Here is a 22,468-nt window from a genome sequence, read left to right on the forward strand (position 1 = left end):
CCACTCTCCCCCCTCCCTCCCTCCACCCCCCCGACCCCCACTCCACCCTCCCCTCTCAACATCAACGCGCTACGCAGCGAGGCGAGCCCAGCGGCGAGGCAGGGCGGGGCCAGTGGCGAGGTGAGACCGGGCCAGCGACAAGGCGAGGTCAGCGACGAGGCGAGTCGGGGCCAGCGGCGGGGCGGGGCGAGAGGCAGGGTGAGCGGCGAGGCAAGTGTTTTGCGGAAAAATGTGAGGTGAAATCGGAATGGTGGCAATGAAATAAGAAAGCGGAAACTTTCCGCCAAATTCAGAAGGGTTGGGAAGTCTGGTCATTGTAATGGGCTCCATCAACTCCTGCAATTTCCTGCGGTCCTGGACAGAGCTGGGTAGAGTTCAGGAAGTAAAGGCATTCGTGGCTACCACATCATTGGTCCATGACAGATGGTTGGTAATACTAACGCCGAATAAATTGAAGCTTTCAACCCTTTGTATCACCAACACATATCTCCATTCTTGGACATAATTTATGGCTTGTTGAAATTCTCCAGTGTTGGCTATCTTTCATTTTGTTATCCTCTATATATTTTTTAAACTGTATTTTTTCGCAGAAGCTATGAAATGTAACTAGTTGTCAGTTTTCCAAATCTACTTTTTAGAGACAAAGTGTCAAATACAGGTAGCTAAAACTGTTTCTAAATGTGCTATTAAACTTTCGCTGTGCTGTTCTTAGAAAATGATTACATATGCCACATTCTGATGACAGTTTGGAGATTGCAAACTGTCCGTTATGCCTCTCGCAGTGTAATCAGTGTTTTGGGGGAACAGTATGTGTGATGATACCATAAAAATGCAGAATATATCTCATCTATCAATTCACAGATTTTTATTATGTTTATTTTTAAATGTTTCTGCAAGTTTCTTCCAACTAAAATAGCGCCATGACATACTACGGCTTTAGGGTCTGGTGGTCTATCTTGCTCTGCTCTATTATCATTGGTGGAAGGTGAGCAATTGGTGAGAGAGGAGAATAACATTTGTAACGCCTGTGTACACTATTTAGCATGAAGTGACAGGCGGTTGAGGGAGAGGGGGATTGAGGACACTGCGGTAGGGAGAATGGGATTAGGGAGAGGGGCTGAGGAAGAGAGAGTGGCAAGATTGTGCATATGTGCATGTATATACATAGAGCGTGTAGGCTGATTTCACCTGTGTGTGTCTCAACATACACTTGCACGCACTCAGACAGGAATGGAAGCAAGACGGCAAGGCCACCAACTCACCATTTGCAAGAAGTTCAGCAAGTATTGCAGCACCGTATAGTTATCCTTAGGCAGGGTGTGAATCATCTGAGCCATGGTTTCTGTTCGTTCATTTATTGGCACACCTGAAAAATCAGGGAAAGGAGAAAGGTTACACAAAACAAAAGATGAACACAACCTAATCACAGACTGCACAAGAGTTCAGTCAAGATCGCTTTACGTTGTCAAAGATAACGGCTTCACCAGAATGCACCCCACCAACCCCTGCAAAGATGAAATATTGTGCATTTCAAAACTGTGCATACAGTGAAAGCAAGAAAATGAAAGCATTTTCCCAATGCTGTAATGGTAATGGATACAAACAGCCAAATCGAGGTCATAACTGTATTCCCAATGGCAGTATGAAAATTCACTTAGCTGGGGCTTTAGAGATGTTTCCTGATGCTGACCAGAGGAAAAGGTATTTTGGAGCATTATGTTTCAAAAACGTCTCACTTTTCTTCACTTGCACAAGGTGGAATGGAGGTTTTTACAGGGAGGGAACAAGGCCAAAACTATGGTTCATCAGGTAGGGCATGATGTTGCTTCATCAGTTGAACAAAGATTAAATCAAGAGTAATCTCTGAAATTAAATCTAACTAGAGTCCAAAGTAATTATTTCCATTGCTGTGATTACAAATGGGAACCCTTCAAATGGAACTTTATCAGATTTTGCAAGACAATGAAGATTTTGTGAAATTCAAATAGGAGCAAGATGTAATAAAGAACCCAATCTCAAATGTTGACTGAAGAATACAACTTACTCCCAAATGAAACCACTTGGTCATACAGGCCATAGGTCAGCAGAGGTTCAGGTAATTCACGAAGAAAGGTCTTCAGCATAACTGCTGCCAAGTGCACATCACCATAGACATCATAATTCACAGGAACACCTGCAAGGAGGTCACAGTTTAGGCATGTATTTGTACAGAAGCACATCGCTGACTAAACAGCCAGCAATGCAGTGCCCTCCATAATGTTTAGGACAAAGACCCATCATTTATTTATTTGTCTCTGCACTCCACAATTTGAGATTTGTAATAGAAAAAAATCACATGTGGTTAAAGTGCACATAGATTTTATTAAAGGCCATATTTATACATTTTGGTTTCACCATGTAGAAATTACAGCTGTGTTTATACATAGTCCCCCCATTTCAGGGCACCATTATGTTTGGGACACATGGCGTCACAGGTGTTTGTAATTGCTCAGGTGTGTTTAATTGCCTTCTTAATGCAGATATAAGAGAGCTCTCAGCACCTATTCTTTCCTCCAGTCTTTCCATCACCTTTGGAAACTTTTATTGCTGTTATCAACATGAGGACCAAAGTTGTGCCAATGAAAGTCAAAGAAGCCATTCTGAGACTGAGAAACAAGAATAAAACAGTTAGAGACATCAGCCAAACCTCAGGGTTACCAAAATTAACTGTTTGGAACATCATTAAGAAGAAAGCACTGGTGAGCTTACGAATCGCAAAGGGACTGGCAGGCCAAGGAAAACATCCATAGATGATGACAAAATAATTCTCTCTATAATAAAGAAAAATCACCAAACACCTGTCCGACAGATCAGAAACACTCATTGTGAGTCAGGTGTGGATTTGTCAATGACCACTGTCCGCAGAAGACTTCATGAACAGAAATATAGAGGCTACACTGCAAGATGCAAACCACTGGTTAGCCGCAAAAATAGGGTGGCCAGGTTACAGTTTGCCAAGAAGTACTTAAAAGAGCAACCACAGTTCTGGAAAAAGGTCTTGTGGACAGATGAGACGAAGATTAACTTGTATCGGAGTGATGGCAAGAGCAAAGAATGGAGGAGAGAAGGAACTGCCCAAGATCCAAAGCATACCACCTCATCTGTGAAATACGATGGTAGGGGTGTTATGGCCTGGGCATATACGGCTGCTGACGGTACTGGCTCACTTATCGTCATTGATGATACAACTGCTGATGGCAGTAGCATAATGAATTCTGAAGTATATAGACAATTGAGTAAGCCTTTTATATGCTGAAGAGAGAACTGAAGGGGACTAGCCCCCAAAACAAGCATAAGCTAAAGATGGCTGCAATACAGGCCTGGCAGAGCATCACCAGAGAAGACACCCAGCAACTGGTGATATCATGAATCGCAAACTTCAAGCAGTCATTGCATGCAAAGGATATGCATCAAAATACTAAACATGACTACTTTAATTTACATGACATTGCTGTGTCCCAAACATTATGGTGCCCTGAAATGGGGGGAACTATGTATAAACATTGGAGGGCCGAAAAGGCCTGTTTCCGGCTGTATATATATGATATGATGATATGATAACACTGCTGTAATTTCTACATGGTGAGACCAAAATGTATAAAAATGGCCTTTAATAAAATCTGACAATGTGCACTTTAACCACATGTGATTTTTTCTATTATAAATCTAAAATTGTGGAATGCAGAGCAAATAAGTAAATAATGAGTCTTTGTCCCCAACACTGTCAATGAGCAAATAATAAACTCAAGCCAACACACGTGTAGAAAGTGACCCCCTCCTCATCTCGCACTGCATTTGATAATTAAGTAGCCCTCAATAAGAACTTCATGATTCGGTGACATGCTCTAAGTTTTACTCTACAAATTGGGAGGGAGAAGGGAAAATCGGAAGTGTCAGTATTACAGTATAGCAAAGGGGATTACAGAGGCATGAGGCAGGAGCTGGCCAAATTTGACTGGAAGGAGGCCCAAGCAGGGAAGACGGTGGAACAGCAATGGCAGGTATTCCTGGGAATAATGCGGAAGTTGCAGGATCAATTTATCCCAAAGAGGAGGAAAGATTCTAAGGGGAGTAAGAGGCATCCGTGGCTGACAAGGGAAGTCAAGGCCAGCATAAAAATAAAAGAGAAGAAGTATAACATAGCAAAGAAGAGTGGGAAGCCAGAGGATTGGGACTCTGCAACAGAGCAACAGAAGATAACTAAAAAGGCAATACGGAGAGAAAAGATGAGGTACGAGGGTAAGCTAGCCAATAATATAAAAGGAGGATAGTAAAAGCCTTTTTAGGTATGTGAAGAGGAAAAAAATAGTCAAGGCAAATGTGGGTCCCTTGAAGACAGAAGCAGGGGAATTTATTATGGGGAACAAGGAAATGGCAGACGAGTTGAACCAGTACTTTGGATCTGTCTTCACTAAGGAAGATACCAACAATCTCCCAGATGTTCTAGTGGCCAGAGATCCTAGGGTGACGGAGGAACTGAAGGAAATCCACATTAGGCAGGAAATTGTGTTGGGTGGACTGATGGGACTGAAGGCTGATAAATCCCCAAGGTCTGATGGTCTGCATCCCAGTGTACTCAAGGATGTGGGTCTAGAAATTGTGGACGCATTGGTGATCATATTCCAATGTTCTATAGATTCAGGATCAGTTCCTGTGGATTGGAGAGTAGCTAATGTTACCCCACTTTTTAAGAAAGGAGGGAGAGAGAAAACGGGAAATTATAGACCAATTAGTCTGACATCAGTGGTGGGGAAGATGCTGGAATCAATTATAAAAGACGAAATTGCAAAGCAGTAACAGGATCGTTCCGAGTCAGCATGGATTTACGAAGGGGAAATCATGCTTGACTAATCTTCTGGAATTTTTTGTGGATGTAACTAGGAAAATTGACTGGGGAGAGCCGGAGGATGTGGTGTACCTCGACTTTCAGAAAGCCTTCGACAAGGTCCCACGTAGGAGATTAGTGGGCAAAATTAGAGCACATGGTATTGGGACTAGGGTACTGACGGATAGAAAATTGGTTGACAGACAGAAAGTAAAGAGTGGGGATAAATGGGTCCCTTTCAGAATGGCAGGCAGTGACTAGTGGGGTACCGCAATGCTCGGTGCTGGGACCGCAGCTATTTACAATATACATTAATGACTTGGATGACGGAATTAAAAGTACCATTAGCAAATTTGCAGATGATACAAAGCTGGGTGGTAGTGTGAACTGTGAGGAAGATGCTATGAGGTTGCAAGGTGACTTGGACAGGTTGTGTGAGTGGGCGGATGCATGGCAGATGCAGTTTAATGTGGATAAGTGTGAGGTTATCCACTTTTTGGTGGCAAGAATAGGAAGGCAGATTATTATCTGAATGGTGTCAAGTTAGGAAAAGGGGGCATACAACGAGATCTAGGTGTCCTAATGCATCAGTCACTGAAATGCTGGTACAGCAGGCAGTGAAGAAAGTCAATGGAATTGTTGGCCTTCATAACAAGAGGAGTTGAGTATAGGAGCAAAGAAGTCCTTCTGCAGTTGTACAGGGCCCTAGTGAGACCGCACCTGGAGTACTGTGTGCAGTTTTGGTCTCCAAATTTGAGGAAGGATATTCATTGCTATTGAGGGCGTGCAGCGTAGGTTTACTAGGTTAATTCCCGGAATGGCGGGACTGTCATATGTTGAAAGACTGGAGCGACTAGGCTTGTATACACTGGAATTTAGAAGGATGAGAGGGGATCTTATCGAAACATATAAGATTATTAAGTGGTTGGACACGTTACAGGCAGGACACATGTTCGCAATGTTGCCAGAACCAGGGGCCACAGTTTAAGAATAAGGGGTAGGCCATTTAGGACAGAGATGAGGAAAAAAAAATTCAGTCAGAGATTTGTAAATCTGTGGAATTCACTGCCTCAGAAGGCAGTGGAGGCCAATTCTCTGAATGCATTCAAGAGAGAGCTAGAGAGAGCTCTTAAGGATAGCGGAGTCAGGGGGTATGGGGAGAGGGCAGGAACGGGGTACTGATTGACAATGATCAGCCATGATCACATTGAATGGCGGTGCTGGCTCGAAGGGCTGAATGGCCTCCTGCACCTGTTGTCTATTGTCTATATTAAAGCAAATTAAGTATCATAGAACACCTTTTCAAAATCTAGCAGGAACTGGGGTGACCTGGTTGCTTTGATCATTTGTTTTGTTTGTTGCATGGAATGACATGGAGGTCACCACTGTATCATCACAACTTCCTTCCAGCTTCTGCTGCCGTCATGTACACACTACAATAGATAGCTAGAGCACATATACATTTCCTGTCTGCCACTCATCATTTTACATTGAATCATCCATCTCACTTCTTTGGCACAATTTGGACTTCTTCAAAGTGATTACAATGGAACTCATAAACAGGGTAAACGTTTTCCCTTTAAGAAGGAATTAAAAGCTAGACTGGTCAGCAACAGACATTCCGAATAGTCAACAAACTATAGTCATGAGGAAGTTCATATCTCACCCTCTAACCTCATCTCCAAAGTCCACAGCACAGATCTCCAGACTAAACCACAGCTATACTTTACTCAGCAATTCTAATCAACCAGCAACCTATTGACAGACACCCAACTTCTATTAGTGAGAGGGTCATGACCAAGGTGACATAACTACAAAAGAAGGGATCAGTCATTTACAACGGAGGTGTGTCAAAACTTCTTCTCTCATGGGGCAGTGAATATCTGGAATTCTCTTCTTCTGTGGAGAGTGGAGGGGAGATCATTGGATATATTTAGGACGGAGATAGACAAAGGTTTGAAAGATCGAGGAGCTGACACAGAAGAGGAGTTGAGATCAGCAGAGATCAGCCATCATGATATTGAATGGCGGGACAGTCTTGAGGGGCCGAGAGGCTTTTACTCTTGCTTCTGTGTCCTGTGTATCAGCCGGAAGTGACTGCACTTTCACTCATAGCTTCTCCAGGTGTGGAGTGTGGATTATACCACATGCAGCATTATTTCCTCTGTCGCTTTTCAAGACAAAGAAAGGGAGCACAGCTACTCATAAATCTTATGCTGGTAGAATTACTAGTTCCTTTATTATCTTTTCACGCTGAATATCATGCTTGCAATCCTTCGTAGGATTTTGTTTGCAATGACTAGAGGGTAAGGTGCAAGTTCATGAATAGCTGCATAAAACAACTAGCAAGCAGAGAGGCATTGACACTGACTGGTAGCAAAAAGTTAATACCACAAATTAGTTTATCTTACTTTAAAATACAAAAGTACAGGCAGCAGGTGCACCACACAACATAAGTGGATGATAGAAGATAAAAGAGATACAGAAAAGGATCGGACACATGGGATCAGAACTACTGCCGAAGTGGTGAAGTGGAGGGGGGAGAAAAGCAAATCCAAATGAATTGTTTTTGAGTTAAAATTTCTATGTAAAAGACTGTTGCGGCATTACTGCAAGAAGTAACAATGCAAGACTGTGCTTGTTAGGATATTTGGAATTTAATAATGTAATATTACCGAATGCCACATTGAAGGGCACAAACCATTCCTCGTAGCAAGAGAAGATTAAACATATGAGCTTGATGATTTTCCAAGCCAATGGCAGCTTCTGCCTGCTTCCTGTGGTTAAAGGCCTCAGCATGTAGCTAATGCAGGTGAGAAATTTACTCCGACAATTTTGGCATCAAGCTTTCAAAAAAATAGGTAGCTTCACACTTTGCAAAACCAAAGCACAGATGAATGTATGATTTACTCTCCTACTTTTGATAATAAAACTAAGTTCGTTTGACAAGAAATAAAGCAACAGCATGTTATAATGAACTGCATGTGCCCACTTCACGTGGAGATAACTTCTGAGCTAATCCATTAAGTGCTATTAGTCTAGGTACTGAGCAATGCACATCCTTTTGAATGAGGTTTGTTTACACTGAAGGTATTTATTCACAAAATACTGGAGTAACTCAGCAGGTCAGGCAGCATCTCAGGAGAGAAGGAATGGGTGACGTTTCGGGTCGAGACCCTTCTTCAGACTGAACACTCCAACATAGCACAGCATATACAAATAAATCTCCCCTTTCAATTCCTCTAGTATGGTTTGTTATTGAAGTCAGAATCGGATACCGACAGAAAACAGTTACATAAAGGTTCTATTGCTTCCAATTTTGAAACCGATAGGAAATCTATTTCAGTGTTTTTGTCTTCAACCAAGAAACCAAGTAAAACTAGCAGGTTCATAATGTGCATTCAGTCAAAAGCATTGTTCCCTTTAACCTGCAGCTTCACTTCGCACTCCTGCAATAGTTTCACAATATGGTGGGATCAATGCCCCTCTCGCTTTGGAAGAATTTCCAATAAATGATCGACCGTGTTCAAGGACTGAGTTATTTGTCCAGTCACACCATGTCTTCTAGTAAAAGAAACCTGTCATAATATATATTTTTGCTAACGTATTGAGGCACTGCACAGATTTCAGCGGTGGGTTAACTATTTCACTGAAATAAAAGTTCATAAATCCACCCCATAGTCTGATGAGGGACCTATGATAAAAAATGTTAACTCTTTTCCTCTTCCAGATGTAGCCTGCCCGGCTGTGTACTTACAGCATTTTGCTTTTCTTTCAGATTTCCAGCATCTGGGGTTTTTCAATTTTCAACTCAAAACAATCTGCCCCAATTCATTGCCTCATTGGTTACACATGTAAAGGGCATATCCAAATATCAAAGAACCGTTCTCAGGCATCAGATTCCAAATCAGACCTTCTTCCCTTGACATTCTCTGGATGAAAAAAAATCACCTCCCTTCGAATCATCCTCCAAATTACCTCAAAACAATTTGAAATATAGTACATTGTTTCCCTAAAGTGACATCGCCTGTAGACAGGGTGGACAAGAAGGGTTCTGTCATGCTGGCTTACAGTCAGGGAATTGATTATGGAAGTTGGGACATTGTTACAATTGTACAAAATGTTATCGAGCCCACACTTGGGGTTCAGTTTTGGTGACCCTGCTGTTGGAAGGATACCATTATGCTGCAAAGAATGCAGAGAAGATTTACGAAGACATTGCCAGGATTTCAGGGCTTGAGCTACAGGGAAAGGTTGGACAGGCTAGGTCTTTATAACTTCGAGCACAGTGTACTGGGGGGTGAACTTATGGAGGTGTACAAAATCATATGACGGAAATAGATAGGATGAATGCACAGAATCTGTTTCCCAGGGTTGGGAAAAATCAAGAACTGGAGAGCATAAGTTTAAGGTGAGAGGGGAAAGATTTAAGTAGAATCTGAGGTGGTGGATACGTGGAACGAACTGAGCTGCCAGAGGAAGTAGCTGAGGCAAGTATGAAAATGACATTTAAAAGAATTTGGACAGGTACATGGAAAGGTTGAGGGATAAGGCCAAACATAGTTAAGTAGGACTAGCTTAGATGGGGCATTGTAGTCATCGTGAACGAGCTGGGCTGAAGGGCCTGTTTCTATGTTGAGTGACTCTCGGCCTCCTTCTCTCCTGGTTACTGACCTTAACTGCTTCATTTTTTACACCAATTAAAATGACCCTGCTGCCTAAGGCAATGTTTTCTTACTAAAGAAGTTCTTCATTCACCCCGATGAATCACCTCTGCACCTCCCCAGCAGAATTTCCTTATTATTATTTGATAACTCGAGCTGTCCCAACAAATATTTTCATAAATAATTCCAGCAAAATTACATTTTTACATTCTTTGCCAGTCAATAAAGAAAAGTATGTCAAATGCTTTGGTCTCCTATAGGCCTATTCTCCTTACTTATGTTTCGTGCGTTTTGGGTTTATGACAGCATCTTTGGGTTTTGCGTGATTTTACCCTCCAGGCTTCTTTTTGACTTCATTGTTTTTGTTTTCTCATACCTTTCTTCCTCTGCCATTGCTGCATCGCTGAGCTTTTGCTAATAGACATAGGCAATTTTTTTACTTATCCAACCCAACATCCTTCTTGACACGTGGGAAATTCCACTGTTTTGCTTTGTGGGAAAGTGCATGGAGTGAACATTTATTATCCCTTCCATGACTCTCTCCTGCTGATGACAAAATTACTTCAAATCCCTCACTCCAGCCAATTCTTGCTAAAGAACACTTTGTTTAGTAAAGTGCACATCTCCCCACTTAGACGTTTTACGCCTGGTCCAACGTGATCTTTTCTTTAAATAGACAACATCCAACTGATTACAACTCTCCGCTATTCATTCCAAAGTCCAGCACTGCCTATTGGTATATACTAAATATACCAAATATTCTTCTGAATCCATTTTAAACATGTGGCTCCCTCCATACAGCAGGCAATGAAGAAAGCTAATGGCATGTTGGCCTTCATCGCGAGAGGATTTGAGTTTAGGAGCAAGGAGGTCCTACTGCAGTTGTACAGGGCCCTGGTGAGACCACACCTGGAGTATTGTGTGCAGTTTTGGTCCCCTAATTTGAGGAAGGGCTTTCTTGCTATTGAGGGAATGCAGCGGAGGTTCACCAGGTAAATTCCCGGGATGGAGGGACTGACAAATGAGGAAAGAATGGGTCGGCTGGGCTTGTAATCACTGGAATTTAGAAGGATGAGATGGGATTTTATAGAAACATATTAAATTCTTAAGGGATTGGACAGGCTAGATGCAGGAAAAATGTTCCCCATGTTGGGGGAGTCCAGAACCAGAGGGTCACAGTTTAAGAAGAAGAGGTAGGCCATTTAAGACTGAGATGAGGAAAAGCTTTTTCACCCAGAGAGTTGTGAATCTGTGGAATTCTCTGCCACAGAAGGCAGTGGGGACCAATTCACTGGACGTTTCCAAGAGAGAGTTAGATTTAGCTTTTAGGGCTAACGGAATCAAGGGATATGGTAGAATAAGCAGGTACTGATTCTGGATGATCAGCCATGATCATGTTGAATGGCGGTGCTGGCTCAAAAGGCCGAATGGCCTACTCCTGCACCTATTTTCTATGTTTCTATGGGGGAAAAAAAGGTAATTCCAAGTGACATTCAAACATGAGGGAGAGGCAAGTGGGAATAAAAGGCTTGACACTCTTTCATGAGAACAGACACTTTGAAAGCAGAGCAATAAACAATCTGCTAGAGGAACAGCAGGTCGAGCAGTGTTCGCGGGAGCAAAGGAGATGTTAGACCTGTGGATTAAAACTGTATCAGGATAAGAGTGGAAGGGGAGGTGGGGGAAATAGCCAGTATAAAGAGAGGGGAAGTGTTGAGACAGGGCCAGTTGTGAAGGGTAATAGGAAGGGAGATGAAGGCATGTGGATGACAGATAGAGGCAGAGAAAAACAAGGTTGATGGGCCCAGGCAAGGGTGAAGGTGGAAGCACAGCTGTTGGGGGAGGGGTTGATAAGCATGTGTAAACCAGAGTTAAGCCCCGTAATTAATAAGTGATTTATACAGTGACTCACTCACCATTATTGTACTTATCCAGCAATTCCCTCACAAAGCACACGTTAGCCGACCGACGGAATATCCCTTCTTTGTTTAGACCTGAGGATAGGCAAATAAAATGTCATCACATGCAAACAATACAATCACTTCCACGTCTGACTTTCCACCAGGCAACAATACCAGCAAGTACTCTTTTTCCGTGTTATACAATAAAATGTGTCCTGGAGTTGTTTATTGGAATCCCATTTATGTTTATTAGAATTCCATTTACTTTAGTAAGAAATTGTTGGAGAAAAATTAAAGCTATCAGCAATATTGTGTCCCTTCCCTGTAGCCTCTGTGGCTGAGGCACTGCGTCGTATTAAGGAATCAAACATTTACTCGAGAGGAAGGAATGAAAGGATTTTGGGGTTGATTCCCTCTGGATTCAGCACAGATCACTTACCGTGCTGCATGATGTAATTGACCGTCTCCTCTATTACTTGTGGGATGGCCCTGTTTTCAGGGTCTTTTGTTCTGAGCCTGAATTTTAAAAAAAGTCAAGGTCAATAACTAAATATTGGATATATAAATCTGCAAGGAAAAGGCGACCCAATTAGCAGGCACTCGAGCTAATTTTTCGAGGATGTAACTAGTAGAGTGGATAAGGGAGAACCAGTCGATGTGTTATATCTGGACTTTCAGAAGGACTTCGACAAGGTCCAACATAGGAGATTGGTGTACAAACTTAAAGCACACGGTATTGGGGGTTCAGTGTTGAGGTGGATAGAGAATTGGTTGGCGGACAGGAAGCAAAGAGTAGGAATAAACGGGTCCTTTTCGGAATGGCAGGCAGTGCCTAGTGGGGTACCGCAAGGCTCAGTGCTGGGGCCCCAGTTATTTACAATATATATTAATGATTTGGACGAGGGAATTGAATGCAACATCTAAGTTTGCGGATGACACGAAGCTGGGTGGCAGTGTTAGCTGCGAGGAGGATGCTAGGAGGCTGTAGAGTGACTTGGATAGATTAGGCGAGTGGGCAAATGCATGGCAGATGCAATATAATGTGGATAAATGTGAGGTTATCCACTTTGGCGGCAAGAACAGGAAAGCAGAGTATTACCTGAATGGTGGGCAATTAGGAAAAGGGGAGATGCAACGTGACCTGGGTGTCATGGTGCACCAGTCATTGAAAGCAAGCGTGCAGGTGCAGCAGGCAGTGAAGAAAGCGAATGGTATGTTAGCATTCATAGCAAGAGGATTTGAGTATAGGAGCAGGGAGGTTCTGCTGCAGTTGTACAGGGCCTTGGTGAGACCGCAGCTGGAGTATTGTGTACAGTTTTGGTCTCCTAATCTGAGGAAAGACATTCTAGCCTTAGAGAGAGTACATAGAAGGTTCACCAGATTGATCCCTGGGATGGCAGGACTTTCATATGAAGAAAGACTGGATAGACTAGACTTATACTCGCTGGAATTTAGAAGATTGAGGGGGGATCTTATAGAAACATATAAAATTCTTAAGGGGTTGGAGAGGCTAGATGCGGGAAGATTGTTCCCGATGTTGGGGAAGTCTAGAACCAGGGGTCACAGCTTAAGGATAAGGGGGAAGTCTTTTAGGACCAAGATGAGAAAACATTTCTTCACACAGAGAGTGGTGAGTCTGTGGAATTCTATGCCACAGAAGGTAGTTGAGGCCAGTTCATTGGCTATATTTAAGAGGGAGTTAGATATGGCCCTTGTGGCTAAAGGGATCAGGGGGTATGGAGAGAAGGCAGGTACAGGTTACTGAGCTGGATGATCAGCCATGATCATATTGAATGGCGGTGCAGGCTCGAAGGGCCGATTGGCCTACTCCTGCACCTATTTTCTATGTTTCTATGAAACACTCCAGCTTGCCCACAGAAGACCAAATGTCCAGGAAATCCACAGCACACAGATGTAGCTAGTTTGCACAGGTCCTCCTCAATTGTGAGGAAATACCAAAATGCACGGCGAGGGGGAAAGAGGAATCAGGATCCTCGTCTCCAGTCGGTTGAAGTCGCAGACACTGCCTGAATCTTAGCCATCAAATAAAAACAGGATTGGTCTTGCTACTGCAGTGAACTAAACCATCAAAAATGGAAGCCGGAATGAGATACGCAGTGGCCGATGGAACTAGAACTCAAAAAGGAATAATTGCCATAAGCAAATGTACATTACATTGGACAAAAAGAAAAGTCATTACTATCAGGTAACAAATAACAAAAGCAAAGAGGTCTACAGTAAATACTTACGCTACAAGATCAATACCGAACAGTTGGTGAGGCAGCTGCTTGATTTGTACTGGTGGGGTAGACTTCTGAGATGCACTGAGAGTGTCATCATATCTTAAGTAATGAATCAGAATAGAAGTGGGTAAGGGCAATGTGATTATCAAACAGTGCTACACAGTAATGAAGTCTCCATTCGAATAATAAGATAAATATGCGCGCTCAGTATTTTCCACATCACTTCAAGGCCTTGGATGCTTTTAAACATTTATCCAAACAGGATGACTGATCAAAATACGGCAAGCCTAAAAGTAGAAGATACAACCAAAGGCCACACAAACTGGCTGTTCTTACATAATCCCCACCAGCCAATTATAAAGTAACGATGGAATTGGACAAGGATCAGGTCACCTGTTCAACCAGTGCAGGTTAGAAAAAAGGGGTGAGTTTCAAAATATGGGAGACCAAACAGAAAAGGAAAAATAACTACAGGGTATTTCCAAATCTCAACACGTAGCTATGTGGTGTAATTCAGCACGGAGTAAGGATACTGAATAGGAGGTCTGGGTAAAAGGCCTACAACTAGAATGGGACACATCTATCTCTAACTCTTGCTTTCTCGAAGCTCATCCTTCCATGAGTCAGCAGCCAAGGCTGCAAACCAATGCCTCTACTTCCTCAGGAGACTGGAAATTTGGCACTTCTCCAATGACTCTTACAAACTTTTACAGATGCACCAAAGAGTGCATACTGTTGGGTTGCATTACAGCTTGGTTTGGAAACAGCTCTGCCCTAGACCACAAGAAATTGCAGGGAGTTGTAGACGTAGTCCAGTCCATCACACAGACCAGACTCCCTACCATTGACTCTATCTACACTCTCCACTGCCTTGGAAAAGCAGTTAACATAATCAAAGACTTGTCCCATCCCAATCTTTCATTCTTCTTCCCCTCCCCTCAGGCAGACGATGCAGAAGCTTGAAAACATGCACCACCAGACCCAGGAACAGCATCCTCCTCTCAGTTATCAGGCCTCCGTAGGGTACTGGCTGATTCACCTCTACCCATATGGATATTGGACTTTGTCTATGAAACTGGTGGGCAATAATGATGAGAACTATATTCTGCACTCTGTATCTTCCCCTTTGTTCTACCTATTTTATTTGAATTTGGCTTGATGGTATTTATACATAGTATTATCTGATTTGATCTGATCTTAGTATTATCTGAAATAAAGTTTTTCTCCGTACTTGGTACATGTGACAGTAATAAACATAAACTACCTCCCATTCTAAATTATATTACCCTCATCCCAAACACTGCTAACTTATTGTCTCTTCCAGGTCCCATGTTTAACAAATCTTGATTCTAGAGTGTTGTAATCCTCCTTCAAATCTGCTGCAATTAATCTCATCCTTAAAAAAACCCTTAAATGCCTCCTTTGCCAACTACCACCTCGTTACCAGCCATTCCCTCCTCCAAGTCTTTGAATATGTTGCAGTTGCTCAAATTCATGTATATCCTTCCTGACATCCTTGTTTGCATCCCTTCAACCAGCTTTCCTCCACTGCCAGAGTACAGAAAGATAATAATTAAAGCTTTTCATAGTACCTCGGTACAAGTGACAATAAACTAAACCGAGCTGAACTGAATCAATCAACCACGTTATCGTCTCCAACTCCCCTCCTCTTCTGGCGGGGACTATGTTTGCTTGGTCCCATCCTTACCTAACCAGTCCCTTTCCCTCAAATGTGGGTGGCCCAGTGGTGCAGCGGTAGAATTGCTGCCTTACAGCGCCAGACACCTGGGTTCGATTCTGACTATGGATGCTGTTTGTATGGAATTTGCACGTTCTCCCTCTGACCGTGTGGGTCTTCTCCAGGTGCTCCAGTGTCCTCCCACATTCCAATGACGTGCAGGTTTGTAGGTTAAATGGCTTCTGTAAATTGTCGTTAGAGAGTCGGATGGAACTAGTGTATTATCATTGTTGGTCAGCATGGATTCAGTGGGCCGAAGCACCTGTTTCCACATTGTATCTCTAAACTAAACTAAATTTTCTTTCTTAGTATCCTATTTCTCATTTACTCAAGGGCTCCAGGCAATATCATCGCATTCCCACCTGTCAACAATATGCACGCCACATCTCAGTACTTCCAAACTGTTTGTCAAACATTATGTACTGGCAGTGAAGAAACTCCCACGCCTTTAGTCCCCATTGCATTCTGAGGCTTTTCTTTAAATCAATTAAAATATGAGCTAGATCATTGGCTTTAGACCACAAAATCATGCTTTCACCAGAACCCACTATTAGTATCTCTGCATCATATAGCTTAGCTCATCTTTAGTTTGATTTAGAGATACAGCTCGGAAACAGGTCCTTCGGCCCACCGAGTCCACGCCAACGAGCGATCCCCATATATCAATACTATTCTACACACACTAGGGACAATTTACAATTGTCCAAGCCAATTTACAATTGTCCAAGTCATACCAAGCCAATTTAGCCTGCAAACCTATAGGTCTCTGTGATGCTTGCGAAATTTTCCACCATGTTTTGTTGCCTCAAGTTTTGGTTATTTTGGATTGTCCTTGGCACACGTCCTCATTCTACTCTGCAATATCATCTGTCCTCTGCTGCCTGTGTCATGAAACACCAAGCCCCATTCATCTATTATTCTGTGCTTACTGGACTACATGGTTCAGTTAAGCAATGCCTCAGATTAAATGTTTTTGAACATCTGGTATCTCAACCTCCATTTCTCCAAACTCCATCACCCCCTCCCCATAGTCCACTAAAACATCAAACATGCCTGCAATCCCCAATTTACACAATTTCATCATTAACGTTTGTCTTTTCTGCTGCCGTGGCACAAAACCCTGAAATCACTTCCTCAATCTCCGATCCCCTTCATCTCTTCCTGCTTTAAAAATGGTTCTCTTAATTTTTAATCTCTTTCAACATTGCCAACATCAGCATTTGGCACTCAGCTACAAAGTTCAACTGGAGTGCCTCAAGAAACCTTGCAATTGCAAAACCATTCAATAAATACAAATAGTCGCCATTGGTGAAAAGACTATTACCCTAACCCCAACCTACAGTTACTTGGGCAGAATTAATATCATCGCTTTATCCATTACCACTGTCCACGCACTGATCCTGGACGTTCATTCAACAGGAGCTTCTCACAATCACCCCGACCGTGTCAACTTCAGGCAGCGATGGGTGGGAATTTGCCAGGCTTGTCCACAGTGCAAAGGCAACACACACACTGGGGTGGGGCCGGAACAAGTTATGCCTTAACATTTCTTTAAAATAGTAGCTAAAGAACACTCCCTGAGCTTAAGTAGCAGGGAATCCGATAGCTTTGTGCTCAAAACAAGGAGTCCAACATCGGAGCACGTTTACAAAAAAAGCTATTTGTTGACGGCATCTTTGCACCTCTGCATTTGTGCACAAATCTCACTTTTGCTCAGCAGAGAAACTCAGCAGTTAAACTGGTAACCGGTGATATACTCTGCCAAACCTGGGATGGTATATTTATACAACAGATTGTCTTTTGTTACAAAGAATGAAATGTTTAATAAACATAAGATCATAAGTGATAGGAGTAGAAATAGATCATTCGGCCCATCAAGTCTATGCTGCCATTCAATCATGGCTGATCTATCTCTCCTTCCTAACCTAATTCTCCTGCCTTCTCCTCATAACCTCTGACACCCGTACTAATCAACCCGTACTAAGTACTAAAAAAAAAACTAGCCTCTCTTTTGAAAGACGATATGATCCCAATAACTCTGCCAAAATGACCTTTGGACCAGCTTTAGTGCCGTGGAAATAAATAACGGCTGTATGATTTACATGAACTTACTTCTTCACACACGGTGGGATCACCATTCGCTCACATTTCAGGAACTGTTCAAGTTCGCCCAAATGATTCATGTACAAGATCTTCCTGCCAAACTTCATGCTGTAACAGGAGGGGAATTGGAGAAAAAATAAAATGTAAACAGAACATGCACAAGTGAGACAGCTGCAATGTTTGCCAAATCTCTTCACTCATGAGTTTATTATTTCATTCCAAGCTCTGACTCACTTATTCAATGAAGACAAAGACAAAACAGAGTTAGAACTGTCTAAAAGCCTAAATGCCCCACATAAATTAGCTCTCAATAATGCTGCTCAAGAAATACAACCAGCAACCTTGGCCTTTCTTGAGTGGAGTCTACAAGTGACAAGACAACTTGTTTTTGTATTCCTTAAAGTTTAAAAAGATGAGTTGTGACCTGAGACAAACAAACAAGATACTAATGAGTTTGACGGGGTAGATGTTAAGATGTTTCTGCTATTGGGAGAGTCAGGAAGAGAGCGCCAAAATAAGAGGGCCGTCACTTAAAACTGAGGTGCGTGGAAATGTCCCCTCTCAGAGGGCAGTAAGTGTCCAGAATTCTCAGAGCCTAAGGGTGGTGGAGGCCGGATCATTCAATATATTTAAAGTGGAGATTGAAAAATATTTGAAAGACGGAGAAATTATGTTTTATGTGGATCCGGCACACAAGAAGAGTTGAGGCCGGCATAGATCAGCCACAAGGACATAGAATTGAGGAGCAGAGGGGCCTACTTCTGCTCTTAGTTTCATGTGTTCTTATGAGTCTGGATTACATGTACCATTGAGAAATGTGAGCACACACACAAATGAACCTACAGACAGAATGCTTATCTGTGCAATGTCTACCAATGTACACTCATGTATCAGAGCACACACAAGCATGCGGGAGCAGAGGAAGCCAATGTATAAAGATGTAAAGAAGAAAATGGGAGAATGCTTGTGTGGCTAAGAGAATGTGCGCGAGATAGAGGGAGGTTCCGCCAAGGTGCCTGCAACACACGAGCGGTGCTTGAATAGGGAAATGATGAATTTGGGAAATGGTGGGTAAAAGAGATCATGAATGGAGAGCCAGAATGAGCATGTATATCTGTGTTTGCTGGGAGGCTCTGCAGCCATGAAAGAAATAAAGTGGTTGATTGCAGTCATCCACTCCAAGCCATTTACCTTTCTGCATGAGGTTTTCACCTTCCTAAATGTACTGACCTCATGATGGCTTGAATGGTCAACCATGACAACATAGACAATTGGCAAGGAGCAAAGAATGAATTTTTCATTGCATTTTCCATCGTATCCATTACCTGATTATGGGTTTGAAGAGGACAAGGATTGCCTTAATGAACCTGGTGGGGTGCACAATGTAGAGAGCTTTTATGTTCTTCTTGTACCTGTGTGCAAAATGAGGCATCTAAAATTAATTCACTAATTATTCTGTTTAGGATTCTGATTCTACAGAAAACGATTGTTCAATTTAATAATTTAAACCTCAACACGAAACGAAAAAATATCAGCATGCATTCTGTAGTATAAGAAAATAACTGCAGATGCTGGTACAAATCGATTTATTCACAAAATGCTGGAGTAACTCAGCAGGTCAGGCAGCATCTCGGGAGAGAAGGAATGGGTGACGTTTCGGGTCGAGACCCTTCTTCACCCATTCCTTCTCTCCCGAGATGCTGCCTGACCTGCTGAGTTACTCCAGCATTTTGTGAATAAATCAGCATGCATTCTGGTGCTTTATCATATCAGCATCTAATCCTGCTTCCCTATGCAGCTATATTAAAAACTGATTACTATATAACACTGATGAAGTTAAATGCAGGCAGTCAGTCAGTCATCCTCGCTTTACACATGGATACTGTGGAACTTACTGAACTAAACACCATTTTGTTACATATCCGGCATGTGTTGGGGTCTATAAGGTGCACCAAACTTTGGACCCAGAGCTAGACACAAATTGCTGGAGTAACTCAGCAGGTCCGGCATCATCTCTACAGTAAATGGGACCCAAAATGGCACCTATTCATTTTCTCCAGATGTGCTGCCTAATCTGCTGAGTTACTCCAGCATGTTGTGTCTATCTTTGGTATAAACCAGCATCTGCAGTTCATTTCTATTACATTTGGATCCACAGACTTTTTCTGGTAACATTGTTTTATTTTATAAGCCCATTAAAGTCTCTTTCAATTATTTTCACTTTACAATTCTAGGCAAGGCTGATTAAAACTTCATCTCATCTCTCAACCCTGTATATGTGTTGATATGGACGAAGAAAGAATGCCCCTTTGAGTATTGGGTTTAGACTAATTGGGACACTGTCTTCATTGCACTAATCATGAATCAGCCAATGCTTCTTCTCAAGGACAAGAAAGTTTTGAGAAACAAAGTTGAAATTTCATCGGTATGAAATATGGTGGTGTGAAATTACGGGGAGCCGAAAATGAAAGGTAACTAATGGGGAAAACTACAAAGTCATGCGATTGTTCAGCGTAGGCAGGGCTTGGAGGCAGCAGGTTGGTGAAACCCTGGCATAACACACTCCTCCAGGTTTTCAAGAGAGAGTTAGATTTAGCTCTTAGGGGCTAAGGGAATCAAGGGATATGGGGTACTGATTTTGGATGTTCAGCCATGATAATTTTGAATGGCCAAATGGCCTACTCCTGCACCTATTTTCTATGTTTCTATGTACCTTTAGGGAACTTAGAAAAATGTGGGTCACACGATTATTCTTGTGGGAGCCTTGTCACAAGGATCCTTGACCCATGGGACATCTCAGCTAGGATCATGACTTATGTATTGTTGTAGCGAGGTTTACTTTATGGCCAAGTACAAGTTCCCTTGCAAATCATAGAATGATTACAACATGGAAGCAAAGCATTCAGGGCATCAATTCTATATTGGCTCTATTTAAAGACAATCCAGCTCATCCCATTCCCCAGTCCTGTCCTGTCCCCAGTATCTTGCCCATTCTTTCATTTCAGATGCCTATCCAGCTCCTGACTGAATACTGCAATTGAAGGTGCTTCTTTTACAACTCCCAGAATGCATTCCAACCCCGATCAACTTGCGGCGTAAAAACATTTTGTGTAAAAACACTGCAGAGTGGCACAGCGAGTGATGCTGCTATCTCAGAGCTCCAGTGACCATGGGGAATTTGCCTATTCTCCCTGTGACCATGTGGCTTTCCCCAGTTTCCTCCCACATAGGAAAAGTTGTAGGTTAATTGACCTCTGTGTGCAGGGAGTGGATGCAAAAGTGAGATAACAGAACTAGTTTGAACGGGCGATCGATAGTCGGCATAGACTCAGTGGGCTGAAGGACCTTTTTCTGTGCTATATTGCTAAATTAAAGTAAACATCCCAAATCCATGCAAATCAGTAGGTTAATTTGCCATTGTAAATTGTCGCATCTGCAGGCATGTGTGGAAACTGGGGATTGAAAGGAATATGGAGAACAAATTGGGATTAGTGTTAATGAGTGCCGATGGTCAGTATAGACTTGGTAAACCTCACCTGCTGACCCACTCGTGACTCTATGAATGCAATCTATGCCAAGTTGACCACATGCCCCTCAATCCTCTGAGACTTCACACAACAAACAATAAAAAAAACACGACCTATATCCATTGATCAAGATCATTTGCCATTTTATGGAAACTAGCAAATATAATACTGGCGGAGTTTCCAAATTAGACAATAGATGCAGGAGGAGGCCATTCGGCCCTTCGAGCCAGCAAAGTTGAAACTAATATCAAGTTTTGGATAGGTTTAATAATATCACCCTTGACTGGCCCCATAGCAGAAGCGTCCATGTCGCGGGGCTGGAAACTGGAAGTGTTCTGAGCTCATTTCTGCTGCCACCATCATCTATTGTACAAGTGATGGCTCCCACTGATTGTCGCCGGAAGCTTGTGCCCTTTTCAGGACGGACGATGACAGCGATGTAACATTTGAAACGTAGAAGATGGACACGAAAGAAGACGACCCTTGACTATGTCAAAGAGTCCAAGGTCAAGCTTCATCTCAGAGATTAAACATATAATCTGTTATCAGAACAGCAGTGAGGGAATCCTGCACTGTCACATTAGCCTTTAGCCGGCAACATTAAAAGAGTCTGCTTTGCCTGATCAAGGAAATGCAAAAATCTCATAGCAATTCAAGATATTCAGCACAATTGGTTGTTTTGTTCATAGGCACAATGATCTGTTCTATATTGAGGTCACAGATGTAAAGTGTGAGCTAACTGCTTAACCTTTTCCTCACACTTGCTGTTCAGCATTCACATAAACTGAAGCAGTCAATTGTGCCAAACCCATTTTCTTAAAGCACTGCATTATACAATAAACATTATATTTAGAATTTAGAAGGATGAGAGGGGATCTTATAGAAACATATAAAATTCTTAAGGGATTGGATAGGCTAGATGCGGCAAAAATGTTCCCGATGTTGGGAGAGTTCAGAAGCAGGGGTCACAGTTTAAGAATAAGGGGTAGGCCATTTAGGACTGAGATGAGGAAAAGCATTTTCACCCAGAGAGTTGTGAATCTGTGGAATTCTCTGCCATAGAAGGTAGTGGAGGTCAATTCACTGGATGTTTTCAAGAGAGAGAGTTAGATATAGCTCTTAGGGCTAACAGAATCAGGGGATTTGGGGAGAAAGCAGGAACAGGGTACTAATTTTAGGATGATCAACCATGATCATATTGAATGGCGGTGCTGGCTCGAAGGGCCAAATGGCCTACTCCTGCAACTATTTTCTATGTTTCTATATGAAAGCAGCACGAGTAAACTTTGATCAAACCACATTTTTCATTGGCATCACCTTCAAACCCCATTAAATTTCACTTGTACCTTCCACACCAACTACCCAAACTTCTGTCCCAATCTAATGGCTGGTAAGGAAGCCTAGGATAACAAGTATGAAAGATGCAAA

General features: G+C 42.4%; 1 protein-coding gene across 2 annotated transcripts in view; it reads right to left on the minus strand.

Annotated features, from left to right (window-relative positions):
- arhgap1 (Rho GTPase activating protein 1) overlaps positions 1–22,468 on the minus strand; it is a 53,877-nt gene that overhangs the window by 9,164 nt on the left and 22,245 nt on the right. For both annotated transcript variants that reach the window (XM_078415097.1, XM_078415096.1), the window contains exons 5-11: positions 18,839–18,925; positions 17,523–17,621; positions 13,679–13,771; positions 11,869–11,945; positions 11,445–11,522; positions 2,045–2,173; positions 1,263–1,366 (exon numbers count right to left, since the gene is read on the minus strand). In XM_078415097.1, coding sequence (XP_078271223.1) covers positions 1,263–1,366; positions 2,045–2,173; positions 11,445–11,522; positions 11,869–11,945; positions 13,679–13,771; positions 17,523–17,621; positions 18,839–18,925 — 667 coding nt within the window. The remainder of the gene's footprint in view (positions 1–1,262; positions 1,367–2,044; positions 2,174–11,444; positions 11,523–11,868; positions 11,946–13,678; positions 13,772–17,522; positions 17,622–18,838; positions 18,926–22,468) is intronic.

Source organism: Rhinoraja longicauda, chromosome 18 (assembly GCF_053455715.1).
Source record: "Rhinoraja longicauda isolate Sanriku21f chromosome 18, sRhiLon1.1, whole genome shotgun sequence".
NCBI lineage: Eukaryota > Metazoa > Chordata > Chondrichthyes > Rajiformes > Arhynchobatidae > Rhinoraja > Rhinoraja longicauda.